General features: G+C 47.2%; 1 protein-coding gene across 5 annotated transcripts in view; it reads right to left on the bottom strand.

The window, feature by feature from the left end:
- ASTN2 (astrotactin 2) overlaps positions 1–15727 on the bottom strand; it is a 360934-nt gene that overhangs the window by 210001 nt on the left and 135206 nt on the right. For all 5 annotated transcript variants that reach the window (XM_074924050.1, XM_074924051.1, XM_074924049.1 and 2 more), the window contains one exon: positions 5558–5725. In XM_074924050.1, coding sequence (XP_074780151.1) covers positions 5558–5725 — 168 coding nt within the window. The remainder of the gene's footprint in view (positions 1–5557; positions 5726–15727) is intronic.

Genomic DNA, 15727 nt, shown 5'->3' with positions numbered 1-15727 from the left:
AATATTTCATTAAATTCCCAACTTCAATGAACAAGTGATGTCTTCAAGAGCTACTGCATGAATATGGATTAGCCCCTGGCCGAGGCCATGGCTCCTCCAGCAATTGAGGTGGCAGCATCAGCTCCCGGTGAAACTCTCTGAAAAGCTCTTCCTGCCCATGCTACCTGCTTTCCCTGGCTTTCAGGAATGGCATTTTCCAAACCTGAGTCTCTTCTTCATCCTGATGGAAAATGCAATTTCAGTAAAAGCAGCTTAGCTCTTGAGGAATGAGACATGGAAGGTGGCTCCTGCCCAGAAACCTGGCACAGTACAGAGGGAAAACCTGGAGTTAATTTGACAGTTAACCCTCCTCTCCTCCCACTGCAAGTCACCCTCTTCACACAGACCCATCACAGCACTTAAACACAAGCTTAGTTTCCAAGGATTGTGTCTGGGTTTACACTCTGTGTGGATTTTATTCTCGTTATCATCTGCTCATCTCCTGTGCCACGCCACCGAGGAAAATCTCCCTGGACACAAGTGCACGGCTGATGCAAGGAAGCAGTGAGAGATCCCAAGGGTGGTGGACCAGGGGTGGTCAGCCCTGCCACGGCTATCATCTTCTGGGGTGAACACTGCCCCAGAGCTGACCAGGGTAGGGTGAGAATCCACCTCCTGCAGCACTGGTGGGATGGGTCAAGCTGGGGAGAGGAACCCAGGAGCTGCTCCACACCGCAAAACTCATTCCTCTTCCCACCTCTCCATGGTCTTTAGACAAGCACAGAAATGCCATTACAAGAACATTAGCAGCTGCGGGATTAAACAGTCTAATGGCAGAAAATGAGAGTGTAAAGCCAGCACAGATAACCTTAACTCAGCCCCCTCGAAGGCATGCATTTTGATTGCTGTTTATGTATAACACTTCAGCCCGAAGCTAAATTAGCTTGGGAGTTAACTGCCTCCTGCCCTGCTTGGTGCATGAGGCAAGCTGTGCCGCCACATGAAAAGAAATCATATATTACATGGATTTTGACCAAGTTATTAAACTCCATACCTTAGAGAGACAGAACCTCATCTTATAAAAGTCTAAGTCAATAAAGACACTAGGATCCTCCAACAGCGAAAATAGCAGAAGTGCACAAGAACAAACAAATATTACTTGATGTGCACAAAAGCTGCATGATATTAAATTGAACTATTGGAGAAAATGGCTGTTTTCATAAACACAAATACACCCTCACCAAGGTTGGTCAACTCCTGATTTACATGCTCAGCTCTGCAACCTCCAAATTCCCTTAACAGGTTGCCTTTAAAAAATGGCTCTGTTTAAAAATGACTTTCATCCGTCTCCTGCCAGCAAGACCCCTGTCCTACCTGGACAGGAACACCATCTGTGGCTCTGGTGACAAACTAGCCCATTTGGAAGATGATGGAAACCTTTTTTTTTTTTTCTTTCCTCCTGCCAATTTCCAGAAAAGACCCTTCACTACCACATCTCATTTGGTCCTTACAAGCCCATACCTACTGCTTTGGGGAGTGCCATTTGTGGATGCAAAGGAGAGAATTTCAATGGAGAAGTGCCTGATTTATAGAGGGAGGAAAAAAAATTCAACGCATTTGCACCTGCTAATCAAGGTAGCTATCCATCTCATTTATGCCACTGCTCCGGCAAGCCTGACAGCACAAAATCAGAGGCTGTTTCTTCCAGCATTTGGCCCTAAGGGACCGATTCTCCAGCAGATCTCTTAAGCGATGCCCGCAGAATGTGCAAGTGAATCGGTTTTGTGCATACAAAGCAGGTAATTGTGCTCACAAATCAGGATTTGCATATGCTGCTGAAAACAGAGGCTCTCAAACGTTATCTGTGCCGGTAAGGGAGGCCAGCGAAAAAGCGAGCACTCCTGGATTTTACATGAAGGTATCCCAGTGTGGGGTATGAGCTGGCAATGTACTCCACACCTGTCCAGCATACAGAGAGTGAGGAGAGGTGACTGCAAGTCCCAGAAGATGAGAAACTTCCTCATCCCTGCTTCAAGCAGCGCAGTCAGCGCCTGCCAAAGAGGATGGGGCATTTTGGCTGAATGTCTTCAGCCAAGGACCACACCTTGACCCTGGCGAGGTACCTGTCCCATCTGATGTGGCTGCTGGGGAACAGCCACCATGTCACATCTGCAGGGGGAAGACCCTCAGCAGCATCTATTTACTTTTTATTTGCAGTCATGTCAGACCAACAGGCTCAGCCATTTCCAAGGCAGGGGGGAAGGAGAAAGATGATATTTTGCTCATGTGCAGATGTTGGTGCTCCCTCTGAAAAGCCCTGATGAGCTGATGCTTTGCAATGAGAGTTTGAAATTTGTCAAGGGGGCAGCAATCATTTAATTAAAGAGTGAGTCACACGGCAAAGACACAAGGGAAGGAAAATTAAGGTCAGGCAAGCAAAAATGTATTTTGGCATTTCTTAGTGTTTCAGAGCCTCCATTTTCAGTGCAGATTATTATTCATACTGAAGTAGTACTTGGTGGCTGGAGTCATGAGTCAGCACATTGTACAGAGAGATCTTACATAAAACTCCAACCCAAAGGAGATCTTCACTACTGGGAAGGGGTAACAGCTTGAGTCTCACCAGACAGACCATACGTGACCTGGGGGCCTCTGTCCAAACATCTGCCAGGAGCCTGTGGCACTGCCACCAAGGATGAGTCCTGCCCAGAGGACTGCCTACACCTTGGAGCAAGGAAAGTTTGGGACAAGGTTGTACCCACACTGCCACAGAGAGTGGCTCTGAGGGGAAGGCTGAAATCAGATTAGCTATAAAGGTGCTGAAGGACCTCAAAGCTGGCTCTGCTGCTCTTCACAGAGGAAAACTTCAAGGCTTTAATCCTCCAGACAGGACAAACCTCAGTCCATCCTCCTCATGGATGATTTGCCTAGCCCAAGAGGACAGAGGGCAGGGGAAACCCCCCAGCACCCATCGCCTGGGATGCTCACAGAGATGATAAAATCCCTGACCTGAAAAGGTTGAAATCTAGGCAGGATTTATGTCCCATAGTAAAACCACAGACCTGCGTCTCTCATGGTGATAAAAATAAATCACCCTTAGAAATAGAATGACATTAATAAAAATAAATCTAAAAATACATGCAGTGCACCATGGAGTTACGGTCTGCTCCTAGCCTGACATAGAAACTTCTCACCAGCTAAGGGCTGGTCAATGGTGATGAACATAAGCGATGCTTGGGGCTACATCCTGGGGTAGGGTATCAAATATGTACTTGCAGAGGTCTAATTTTCAGTAGGTGGTTGCTGAGGTCTTGTGAAATTTGGACCTCTTAAGGGGGTCTTAGATTTAGGATCTGAAAATGAGCAGCCCCGCTGGCCAGTCCTGCTCTATTCCTGTGGATCCAGCTGGAGTGGACAGGAGAAAGATTTTGCTTTATCCACATGCAAACTCCCAGCTAGAGAGAGGGGGAAGAATCCAATCAACAGATTTTGGGTGAGGAACCTGAAGGTTCAGATCAAGGCTGCTTTGCCCTCACCTCCCCATCATGGGTAAGCAGGGAGGATGGGAACCAGAGATGGAAGCCATAAAGCAGCTGGCAACGTTAGGATCCAGTGCAGTGCCAAAGCAGAGCACTTCCCAGGCTAACGAGCATTGCTCTCTTCCCTGCAAACAAGATCTGACACATCCTGCTCAAGCGTGGGATATCCAGCGAGAGCAACAAGCCGCTCCGGCGAGCTGGCGACGCAGGGGGAGCAGCAGCTGGGCCAGCCCTGGAAAACAGCCGCTCCTCGCAGCGGAGGCCGTGCAGGGATTAAACCAGCCCTGCTCAGTGCCAAGGATGGCGTGGGGCTGGTGAGTGGAGCCACAGGGCTCTTCCAAAAGCGAAGTCGTGGTCTGGCTCCATGCAGTCTCCCCATGGTTTCTGCTGGAGGCAGAGTTTTTTCTGTCCTTCTGCCCTGAAGCAGGGGACAGCTGAATGCATCTTCCCTCTCCTGCTGAGGTGGCTGCATTTTGCTGATGCCTGAAACAATCCTTCTGTTCTGTGACATCTGGATGAGAAGAGCCTCCTCCTGCATCGTCTCCATCTGCCAGGGCAGCTGCTGCCACCCCCCAGCCCTCCTTGGGACTGTAGGTGATGCCCAGGGCTCACCTACGCGGGGAATTCACCCAGAGTAATCATTCTGCTGCAGCGATGCCTGTCAGTGCCTCTGCACAGACATTCCTTGAGGAACAGGAGCATAAGAAGAGAACATTGTCTTGACCAGGAAAATGGATTTATGAGACCAAGTTCAGTATTTGCATCTCAGCTGAGCAGGGAGGGATGAGAATAGGGTCACCGCCATCAGCCCATGGTGCGTTCATGACTCTGAGGGATTTCTCCCTCTCAAAATGCCAGGTAAAAATGTCACAGTCCATGGCAGTGGGAGGCTTAGGAAAATCCTTCTCCTCTGTGAGCCAGCCCTCTTCAAACCGCTGGCAAAACCAGCAACAAACACCCCTATTTGCAGCCACGAGTCTCATACACAAACACACAGTGGAGAAACTCTCATTGCTAAGAGAGGAGGGAAGCAGCTCACGCGGAGAGCTGGGGCTAACCTGGCAGCAGTACTTCTCTGCGAGGAGACGGGGGGGTCCTGTGCTCTTTAGATGCAGAGCATACCAGGAGCAACAGGGCCACTTGTCTCCACGCCACCAAGAAGGCATCCCACCTGAGGTGAGGCACTGGGAGCAGGAGCGATGTTGCAGAGGGCACGACACACCCCACGTTATGAAAAACCAGCAGTCCCCGGGCCACCTTCCCGTGCAAGGTCCTGTCACCCACACCAGCTGAGGAAATGTCACCTTCTGAGGGCCAGCCATTGCCTGGGGTCACATAAATAAGTTCCCACCCATGCAGACCCTCTGCCTTCATTCACTAGTTGTGTGTTTGCTGTTTTCTGTGTTCCTGGCCCACTGCAGACTCCAGGATCCCTGTTTGTCACCCAGCAGCACCCAGACCAGAAGGAAAGGTGACACTTCTCCTTTGCCTGGAGTCCCAGCAGGGCTGGCTACTGCTTCACAAGGGCAGCCTTTGCGTGTAAGCAGAATATGCTCAGCAAAAAGGCCACTTACAGATGAGGAAAGATGGCAGGTAACAACTCTATGAGGAAGGGTTGGAGGAGAGATCCAACCTAGGTGACCAGCAGGCAGGAGCACTAATGGAAAACATGGTGCTCTGCAGTGGAATGGTCAAAAAAAGAAAGGGATGGAGATGTGGCAAGCTCACGAGTAGGTTTTCCAGACTGGACAGCAAAACAGCACAACTCAGAAGCAGATAAACTCCACGTGCCTGCAGCTGCCACACCAAAGAACTGATAGTACCACCATTTTGAATCCCCAGCCTTGCGTCCACCTTCTCTACATTTTGCTGATGGGGGTCACCACTGTGTGACCCTGCTGGTACCTCTTGGTCCTCTGTGCCTAACACCAGGCTAATGCAGAGGTGAGCTGAGCAGGCATGGAAGTACTCAGAGACAAACCTTCTGCCTCACATCTCCAAGCTTTGCAAAGTCTTCGCTCTTCCCCAGCCTCCCTTACCTGTCTCTTGGTCACACAGTTGTTCACAAGCATCAGTGGTCCTCTGTCCACAAAGGTCTCTCACCCAGGGGGACGTGGCATTGATCTGATAGTACAGGGACAGCTTAGCTGGATTTAGCCAGTCGGAGATGTCCAAGTAGCTCCCCTCGCTTACAACAAAGCTGCTGCCTGGAGGGAGGGAAAAAAGTATGTTAATTAAGTGTAAATATTTATTTTTAAGTGCATTTTGGCCCAATATCAGAATACTCCCAGGAGCTGTTGTGATGTCAAGATCAGCAAAGTAATACTGAGTTCACAAACTCTGGACCCAAAGAACTTTATTTGACCATTCTTCTCCATACAAATGTGCCCCAATGCATGGTTCACCAGCTGGGACATTTCTCTGCCCACACAGTCCCCTACCCTACCCTACTCACCATCACAAGATACTGGATTTGATTCCCAGATCTCTGCAGAAATATGGACCAATGTAATTATTCTGATCTGTCAGATCGGAGCATCGCTTCCCCAGCCCATGCAGGTGGTATCCGGGAGATGCCTGGATGCCAGGCTCAGGACACAGATGGGCAGCAGCAACATGGGCTGTTCCCCCTTCAGTTCTTTAGCTGAAGGTGAGTGAAACTGGCCCAACACACAACTTCACATATGTCTCATGTCAGAGACACTCCCTCTCCCTCTTCCTCCTGAGAGTGAGAAGTGAATTCATGCCCAAAACACTTTCTTACAAAATCTTACATTTCTTTATTTTGTGAAATGTATTTTTCCCCACTGGCATCTGGGAATATGCATCATCTAATTAGCCAAATAGATTTTCAGTTCAGCCCAATCATTTCCTTATCTAACATCTGAGGCCCAGCATCGCTTGGGGGATTTTGCAGGCACAGAGGTCCTCATTAACTCTGATCTTCAATTACATTGATTATAAGACTGCCTCCATAATAGTGCTGCACAGATCAGAGGGGAGCCAAAAAACCTCTGCCATTAAGTGGTGTTTTGCAAAAGTTACCAGGTTAAAAACCTCTAAAAGCAGGGGAGAAGAAACCTTCAAAGAGGAGTGGGCAAGGGGAACGGCCATGTAGCCCAGAAACCCACAGCCATCCTTCCACTAAGCACCAGAAATTTGCAACCACTATCTGAAGATTCAAATCCTTCTTAGGGATCACCCAAGGATGGCAAGCCTGTAGACCCAGGGTGTATTTTCATGAAACCTTAGGGCTTGTACCATTTAGTAAAGGACTAGGACATAATTTTTCTAAGCATGGAATAAGATTTAGGCTCAATAAAAGCCAAGTGACTAAAAAAGTAGGATGAAAAAACCATAGCAGCAACCACCCCACACGAACCTGCTTGAACACAAATTCCTGATTTCCTTTTGAAGAGAATCACTGATGCTTCAGCAAGAAGGAGCCCTTCTAAACCTCATCCCATGCGACATTATCCATGCAGAGGATAAAAAAAGCAAAGCTTGAAGTCAAGCATCCCAGCGAGCGACCCCATTTTCAGGCATCCTGAGATCTCAGCACCATACAAATCTGGGCCCTAATTTCACACGAATTTAAATCTTCTACACTTATACTGTTTATACACCGTAAACATATTCACAGACGCATCTCTACACTCAAAGCCAATGGAGGCTGTCAAGCTACTGACTGTTCAAGCAAATGAAAATTAGACAACCAGGATCCAGCTGCTCTAGAGACACAGCAAGGCAGGAGCCTGCATCACCAAGGCTGCAGGATACATCTCAATCAGACACACGGCAGCAGAAAATTGCCGGGTAAACTCCACAGCACCAGTGGAAAGCATTGAAACGCTGAGCACAAAGAAGTACCTTAGAGCCACGTAATTTTGTTTCTAATTATCATTCTTTTCCATTAATATTTAAAGATAGCTTTAAATACCAATGATAACTATTGCTGGTTTATTTTACCAAACAGAAATGCATCGTGAACCCATTGGGAGTGTTTACTATTTACGTGTACGTGCCTATGTAGTAACTTGTCAGTCTTGCTTTCTTCTTTATTTTTGTAGTTCCCTAATAAAGAGCGAGGCTCGGGAGGCACGTAAGCACATTTTGAGGCTCAGCTACAAACAACTCCCTCTGCACCCAAAGATTGAAGAGTGAAACCACCAGCTCTCGATTAAATCCCTACTTAATGAACCCCACTTCTAGTTAAAATACAGCCAGCCTGAAAGTAACAGAAGCAAATCAGAAATAAAATAGTCATATAATTAGTATTCACAAAGACAAAGGTGACTCAGGCTGGCAGAGCAGCCTGGCCCTGGAGCTGGGTTGGGTCGGGGTGGGCGATGGAGGGGTGACCTCTGGAGCTTCCCACCAGCCCCATGTGCTGAGAACTTGGGGAGGAGGAAGCACATTCATGGCCTTGCAGCCAAATTTTCATTTTCCTTGGACAACCCAGCCTGTTTGCTGCTGGAACTCTAAAAACCTAAGAACTACCTATTTATGGAAGTACCTCCTAAATCAACACGAAAATGTGGCACCTGGCCAGGAGCCAATAACTTCTCTTTCAGCAGAATTTTGGTGGCCATGAAAAATCATAAATCTGAGAAGCTTTCAGTAACTTGCAAATTGATCAAGGTTTGCCATATTCTGTATGGAGAAAGACCTTCCCAAATATAATGCAACCATAACAAAATAAAAAAGAAAAGTCCTGGTATTTTCAAGATGAATTACTTGTTTTGAACTTAGTAAGTCTGACTAAGAAATCAAATTCAATATCAAAAGTTTAAAAAAAAAAGCAGAAGTGAAAACATTTAAATCCAAAATCTCTGAATTCAAGTTTACTGTAAAGTGGAGGTTTTCCTACTTCAGTCTAAGAAAAAACAAAACAAAACAAACCCGAGGAAATGAAAGATTTTAGTTAATTGTAAACACTTTCCTTCCTTCCTAGGAGGGAGGGGACAACTTCCAGCAAGGAAAATTCTCACATCTTTGAAGCTGAGTATGTCACTGCTCAGCTGGGTAAGATTTTTAGAGGTGTTCACAAACACTCTCATCACCTTCACTCCCATTGAAAACACAAACATCCCAACCTTGATTCCTTTATAGCTTGCCTGAGAAAAAAATAACAGGAAAAGGCGTTTTACAAATATTTCAAAAGCTAAAATTCTGAAGATTTCAAAGCCTTTTCACACAATTTTTCTCTTTATTTTCAAATAATCCACACACAGAAAACAGTTTTCAAAAGTCACCAGTGTGCACTTTATCAAAACCATCTTGAAAAGCTCGGAAAGGGCAGGTTGAGTATCAAATCCTCTTAGAAACTACCGAGAACAAACATTTTCTAAGCAAGAGCCATTTCAAACATATTTAGCTTGCTGGGAACATCATCCAGGTTTGTTTTCACCAATGCACAGTCTCTCAGTGGAGGGAAATCAAGGGGGAGGGAAGGGGGAATGGGGAACCTGAGGGGCTCACACCACTGGGGCAGTGAGGGGGAGACCCCACTCGGAAACACCCTCTGAAAACCTGCCTGGAGGACCTCTGACCCCTTCGAATTGCCCCCACACCTGCACCCAGTGTGAAGCACACCTACAGTCAGTGCTCACAGAGCCTGGGGAGAAGATACTCTCCAAAGACACCCAGAGAGCCCATCTACCCCGCTGCCCTCCGCTGTCAACCCCAGCCCCTCCCAGGGCTCCTCCTAGGCACAAGTTTTGAGCTTCCCACTCAAAAGCTTGGGGAAATCACCCTTAAACGGAGACATTTAAGCTTCAGGGTAAAGCAACCATCAGTACAGTGTCAACCAAACAAGAGAATACAACAACAAAACAGCAGGTTTCTACCCACCACAGCCACCTCCTCCCAGGAATCCCCGCTGGGGGACGTGTCTTGAGCACTGTTGGTTTTACGAGTCAGTTTGCACCGTAGAGCATCACTGCAGTGCCATGGAGAACATCAGTACACAGCCACACAGCCGCCTCCCAGCTCCACAAGGTCCACCAGCACTTCAGGGGATTGATTTGTTTGGGTTTTGTATGCGTGTGTTTTCCCCCTCTTCCTTCTCCAAGGCTGATCAAAGCCAGATCAGTTAAGGCAGCATCAAAAGTTCATGTCTCTCATGCTGGGGTCTCCTTCAAAGTTCAGTGGAAATGCTTAAGCCTTGACAAAAGAGGCTTGAAGTTCTGACATTTCAAAAATCATTTTCCAGAACACAACAGGATAAAACAGCTCAGATGAGATATCTAACAAGGGGAAAGAACAAAGCGCCCAAAAGGCAGCCAAAAGGGTTTGGCTTTTCTTTTCTCTCTCCCTCTCTCCCTCTCTCTCTTTTTTCCCAAGGGAAAAGATCAAAAAATAATGTTTCTTGAAGAATTTCTTTTTCTTCCTCCCTCTGCTCTTTTTGTCTTCTTTGGTCCATTCACTGTTTCTTGGCCAACGAAACTCCTTTTCATCTAAAATTAGTATTTTGTGTTGGAAAGCTATAGGAGGTCATACTACAGGTTGTTATTAATGTATCCATCCCTATACTATCATACCATCATACATAATTCTGTTACAGATTTTTTTTAAACACCAGAGGAAGGATTATCCCTCTTGCTCCATTCTATAGGTACAAAGAATAATCCTATGTGATTTCTTCAGAGACCGTTTTTTTTCCTTGTTAAACTTGAAAGAACATTTCCCAAAGAGACAACTCCTTCCCTATCAGCCCTTTCCATTCATCAGCTCCTGCTCTTCTGTTCGGGTCCCAGGGAAGGAAAACATCTGCTTCTTAAATTTCTTTCAGAAAATGCAGAAGAACCAGGCAGATGTTGGATGCCCAGGACACACATGTACTGACCTAAGGAAGCAAACCAGGCTTGCTGCAGGATCACACTCACAGGCTAACACAGTGCTCAGCGTTACCACCCCTCTCCTGCTCAGCACAAAACTAGGCAATTTTGGAATAATCTGAATTCTTCAAAGTCAGACTCTTAATTCTATACTCTAATTATAATCCAGGGATAGTATCACACCATCTTAAAATCCAGGCTATCCATGTCATCTCTTTCAAGTGGTTTCCCTCTTGAACAAGATTAAATGCCTAAACAGAAAGTTATGATAACAAGTTTTAAAACAACAAAAGCCTATGGACACGCCTTTCATTTACTCTTCCATCAGCCAAAGCACATACAGTTTATATCACACACAGTGCTTGACTCAAGGATGTATTTTCAGCACACAAACTACTTGCACGGCCGTGGGCTGCTCACACCAGCGCTCCCCAACCCGCTGATGATCATACCCAGAGACCCCCATCCCTTAGAAACGCTGTCAATCCTGCCAGAGCTCTTTCACTCTGGCATAGCAGTAGCAAATTAGTGATACAAATCTGTATGTAATTATAGCTCAGACTAGAAGCATCTTTCCTGTGGGAGGAGCAGGGTTACATTTTAATTGTTAAATGGCACTTTCTTGATAATTCTGACAGACTCTTTCTTTGGGTTTTCTTGATAGTCAATCTTGAGTTTGTCAGGGTTGAACTTCTCACAAGAAAGGCATGTGAAACCATATACAGCAGGCAGTGACTTGGCCAACTTTTCCCAAACTGAAGCGAGATGGCATCATCCCACCCCTGCCTTGTGGTCAAACTCACGCTGCAGTGAGATCTCCCATGGCATTATTAGAAAATTTCATTGCGCAGATGTTAGCAACAGCACATCTCTGTCCTCAGGAGGCATCTGGGCCAGCAGTGGCTGAGACTGAAAGCAGACTCCTGAAGAAAAGCTTCTCCTTAATGCTCCATATCTCCCAACTCCCACACTCCAGCCTGGGGCTCTTTCTCAGGGATGCTCTCTAGATATTGGACAAGGGTTCAGGGAAATCCAGCCTAAATCTAATCACATCACAAAGTATGTGACAGATGAGCTATGATAAGCTTTAAAAAAAAAAGTGTGTGAGAATGGAGATTTTTCAGCAAGCACCAAGACGAAACATCCTCCCAGGATGCAGAAAACACAACCAAGAGGCAGCACATGCAAAGTTAATACGCCACAGGAACCACTCACCGAGAGATTGCACATCAGCAATGCTACTTGTTGGGAGAATGATAAAGCGAAGTAGCATGTTCCTAGCTCTGCAGCCTCCAAAAACCCTCACTACTTTGCTGCATCACTACTGCTGCAGCCCTCCCACGAATTCTTGTTCGAAAGCAGGCATGGCCTAAGCCAGCCTCCCGGGACTGACCCGCCAGCATGCTGCAAGCAGGCAGGGTCTCACCCTGCGGATGCAGAAGTCAATGTTTGCACCTCTCCATCTAAGAAGGGCACAGGTTAGTTGGTTGAAGACACTGTGCCTTACAGCAGTCTTCCCTCACCATCCCTCCCAAATCAGAGGGGCAATGGTGTTGGTAGAAGCTCAGGAGGATGCCACCTCCCCAGTGGTGGGCACATCCTGCCTCTCTCGGGATGCAACAACTCCCAGCTCTGAACCAGCCCCGGCTGACACCATCCAAATATCAACACCAATCCCCCCTTCTTTACTCCGATGAATCCTGCAAAGAAGAAAGGACGGGGCATTTGCCTTCCCTTGCAAACCGAGCTGCCCTGGCAGCCGGGCACACTTGCAGCAGGCACGTGGCCAGCGGAGCTGGGCTGGCACTGGGAAGAGCCAAGCGCAGGATCACAAGCCTGTCAAAGGCACGATAAAAACATGATGTACTTCAGCCTCCGGAATCTTATTAGTTCTTCATGCAAAGAGTGTTCACGCCGTAAAACCGTCTTGGAATCCCTTTGATCCACACTGATACAGTTTATAAATTCATGTTAATACTTAAGAGTTCACGTCTGGTAACGCTGCAGCCATTTGCTCACATTTTCTTGCCAGCCAAAGAGGTGCAGGAACAAGAGTGAACTGTAGTGCAGACATGGGGTGACCTGGTGATTAAGAGCTGATGGAATTAAATGCAATCTGCAAAGCTGCCCCACAAACACAGCCACCTTATCAGAAACACATGGGGTCTGGGTCAGCCAGACCTGACACTGCGTCTGCAACAGGAAAGCATTGCTTCTGCTGAAGCCCTGACCCAGGTTTCTGTACAGCAAAACAGGCACCACTGCAGCACAATGACTCTGTGGGGAGAAAACAGCACCAAAAAAAACCCTGATTTCAAGCCAGCAAATTCCCTCTACTGATTTCAGATGGGGCCAGTGGGGCTGGGACCAGCTGGAGAACATGGGCCATCTCCATCACCAGTGGCAGTATCTCTCTGAAAGCTCAGATACTTTTGAGATCAGATCCCTTTCTCCATCCTTCTGGTATAAACCTGGGGTGCTTCATACATAAATCAAAGAGCATCTCCAGCTTCTCCTTGATGTAAAAAGGAACAGGGAAGGAGCCGGTCCCCCACCTCCCGCTGCTCATTTCTCTGCAGCCACATAAGCAGCACGTGCTGAGCACACGCGCGGGAGAGTGCCTGAAGACACAAGCTAATGCCTGGTCACCTCTGAGGGCTGCAGAAGATGGAGCAGGAGGTGTCAAAAGCAAACAATTTAAAGCAACACATTTAATTAAAACTAAAATGAGAAGTTGTTGTGAGTCCAACAATTGCAGTCTGCAGAGCTCCAGCAATCTTCAGGGAAAATTAACACAAGCTGCAAATATAGCAGCAACCAATACCACTGGCATCTTGGAGGAAACAGTAGTGGGGGAAGGTAGGAAATAATCTTAAAATGAAACAATTACTGATCAGCTGCGTGACAATTACAGAACGTCATCGTTCAGACGGGCAGACAGACACACAAAGCTTAAAAGTAAAAAAAGAAAAAAAGCCACAAAGAAGCTTCCTCCAACTCTGCCATCTTGTCAGACACTCAAACCCAAAGCAGTCTCAAGTGGCAATTCCACCTCCCACTGCTCTCCTGGCTTTGCACAGGGTGGGACTGGGTTTGCTTTCCTCTCCCTGTTGCTTGCAGGGCGATGTTCATCCTGGGGGATGCACCCATGTTTGCAGAAGGGCTGAAGCCGAAGCGCGGGCAGCTCGGAGCAGAGCCCACTGCGGGGACGGTGCCTGCGCGAGCGGTGCCTCTGCTCGCCAGCCCCAACAAACCAGCAGCCCGTAGGTCAGCGAGGCTTCAGACTGAGGGATTATCACATCTCCTCTGGCACACAGCACAGAAGAGGAGGGAAGGAGGTTGTGAATGCCCTGAGATGTCTTTGAAGTGACAGAAACCTGCTTTATGCCCTTTACTTTATTTCCACTTATAAAACGAAGCCCTACAAGCCCCAAGCTAAATGTAGCTCTTGCTTCCTTCTGTACGCACGGAAGGATCTCACCTACCTCTCCCACTAAAGTATCCACATACAAACATCCACCCACACCATATATAACCTCTTCGCAGGCTGTAAAAATGGGAAGCTTTAATTGATACTATATTTCAAACTGTTGTGCAGCAAGGACGTACTCCAGGCTGAGTCCTCTAGGGTATCTTTCTCCAGCCCTGCCTTCCCTGCAAGCTGCTCCCATTGCTGTATCTCTACTTTTTGAATGATTACTTACAAGAAAGAAAAAAAAAAAACCAAACAACTATTGAATGTGTAGAGCTGAGTGGCTCACATATTCATAAGGGGTTTTATTGCTCAGATGGAGGGGTTCTCTTTGCTTTCTTCCCCCTTTGACACGGCTAAAGGATCCATTAAATAATGCTTTGCATTTCCATATCCTCATAAAAGCCACTACAAGTCTTCCTATAAATCTGAGCCGTCTCCAAAATCAGAATGATGCCTTCTACTCAGCATGGGCAGAGGCTGCCCCAGAACATAATGTCCTGGAGCAACAGAAGGGAGGGGAGGATGCTCCCACCATTGCACCCTAAGAGAAGATTCAGAGGCACCGACCCGTTTCGCAGAGGCAGGAGCCCCCAGCCTTCCCCTGCCAGCCACCGCAGCTTCTGCCAGGCTTTCCAGGCTTTGGCCACCCCATGAAATGAAGGCAGAGCAGCTGTACAAACCAGGCAATTATTGCTCAGAGGGGAGAGGAGCAGGGCGGGGGGGGGGAACCCCATCAAATGAACAAAAGGAGGAAAATTAACCAAGAGAGAGAAACAAGAGCAATAGAGACAGGCTGGTTATTAATGCTGCTGCTTGGAATACATCCTCCCAGCCTTTGCTGCCAGTTGGCTTCTGGTCCCAGTCCTTCCCCTCCTGCGACTCCAGTGAGCTTCCTTCCCTAATGCCACTTCTTGCTGCAGAGGGGAGAGCTGCTTTCCTCCAAGGCTGGAGATATTTGGTGGGGCTTCCCCCCCGCCCCCCGCTGCTTGGCTTTGGCTCCTGGCATTCTGGAGCTGGCTGGCGTCTATTTAAAGTTCCCTTCAAAGACAAGTTTTCATCTGCTAGGAGAGGGATTTCTTTCAGACTCTGTCTTTGTTTGGCTTTTCCTGCAGAGGTGTTAGTAGCTGCTCTGCTTTAAGATTTTCCTTGGCTACTGGCATCTATTGAAATACGGCATTTCAAAAAGGAACGAGAGGGCATCCTTCTCTCACACAGGAACATCTCCCGTGAATGCACCATCCCTGCCTTCTCACAGAGCCTGCCTTATCATCATGCAAAATACAAAAGAGAACAGCGTCAGGAACCAGACTATTTAAGTGTATGCCAGCTCTTACAAGACGTGGTGCACACCATGAGGTGCCACGTGAGAGGCAGGTTTAAGACTGATCAAAGCTCCCAGCCTCGGCCAGGCCAAAGACATCAGCTCCATCGTCCCTTTGCTCGCATGGGAATGCCCCTTCTGCACCCAGGCAAAAAACAGGTTTAAACCCACCCAGGAGATCACCAGGAGGAGCAAGTCCCCTATTTTCCACCAGCGTGAGACTCTGGGCGCCAAGCCTCTCTGCAAACAGCCACACACATTTTTCCTGGGTATCATTAAAACTTCCCAACCCGGCTCAGTTCTGTGATGCCTTTAAATGTTTTATAATATTTTGCTGCCAGTTGGGTGCTGCCTTGGGATTTGTTGTTATTCAAAAAGAAGGGACAACTTTAAGAGCTTTTCTCTTCCCAGGCAAGGGACTCTGCCATCACATAAAATGATGAGATTTCAGTAAAAGTGATAGTCACTGCAAAATGTCTTGGCTGCTTCTGTGTGAAGAATTTGACTGTTTCTCATAAAAAATATTAAAAAAGTTTTCGCAGTTTGTAATTATATTTTACAGTTTCATTACAAA

This window comes from Athene noctua, chromosome 20 (assembly GCF_965140245.1).
Source record: "Athene noctua chromosome 20, bAthNoc1.hap1.1, whole genome shotgun sequence".
Classification (NCBI taxonomy): Eukaryota; Metazoa; Chordata; class Aves; order Strigiformes; family Strigidae; genus Athene; species Athene noctua.
Note: the sequence above shows the minus strand (reverse complement) of the source record. Positions and strands in the feature narration are given on the sequence as shown.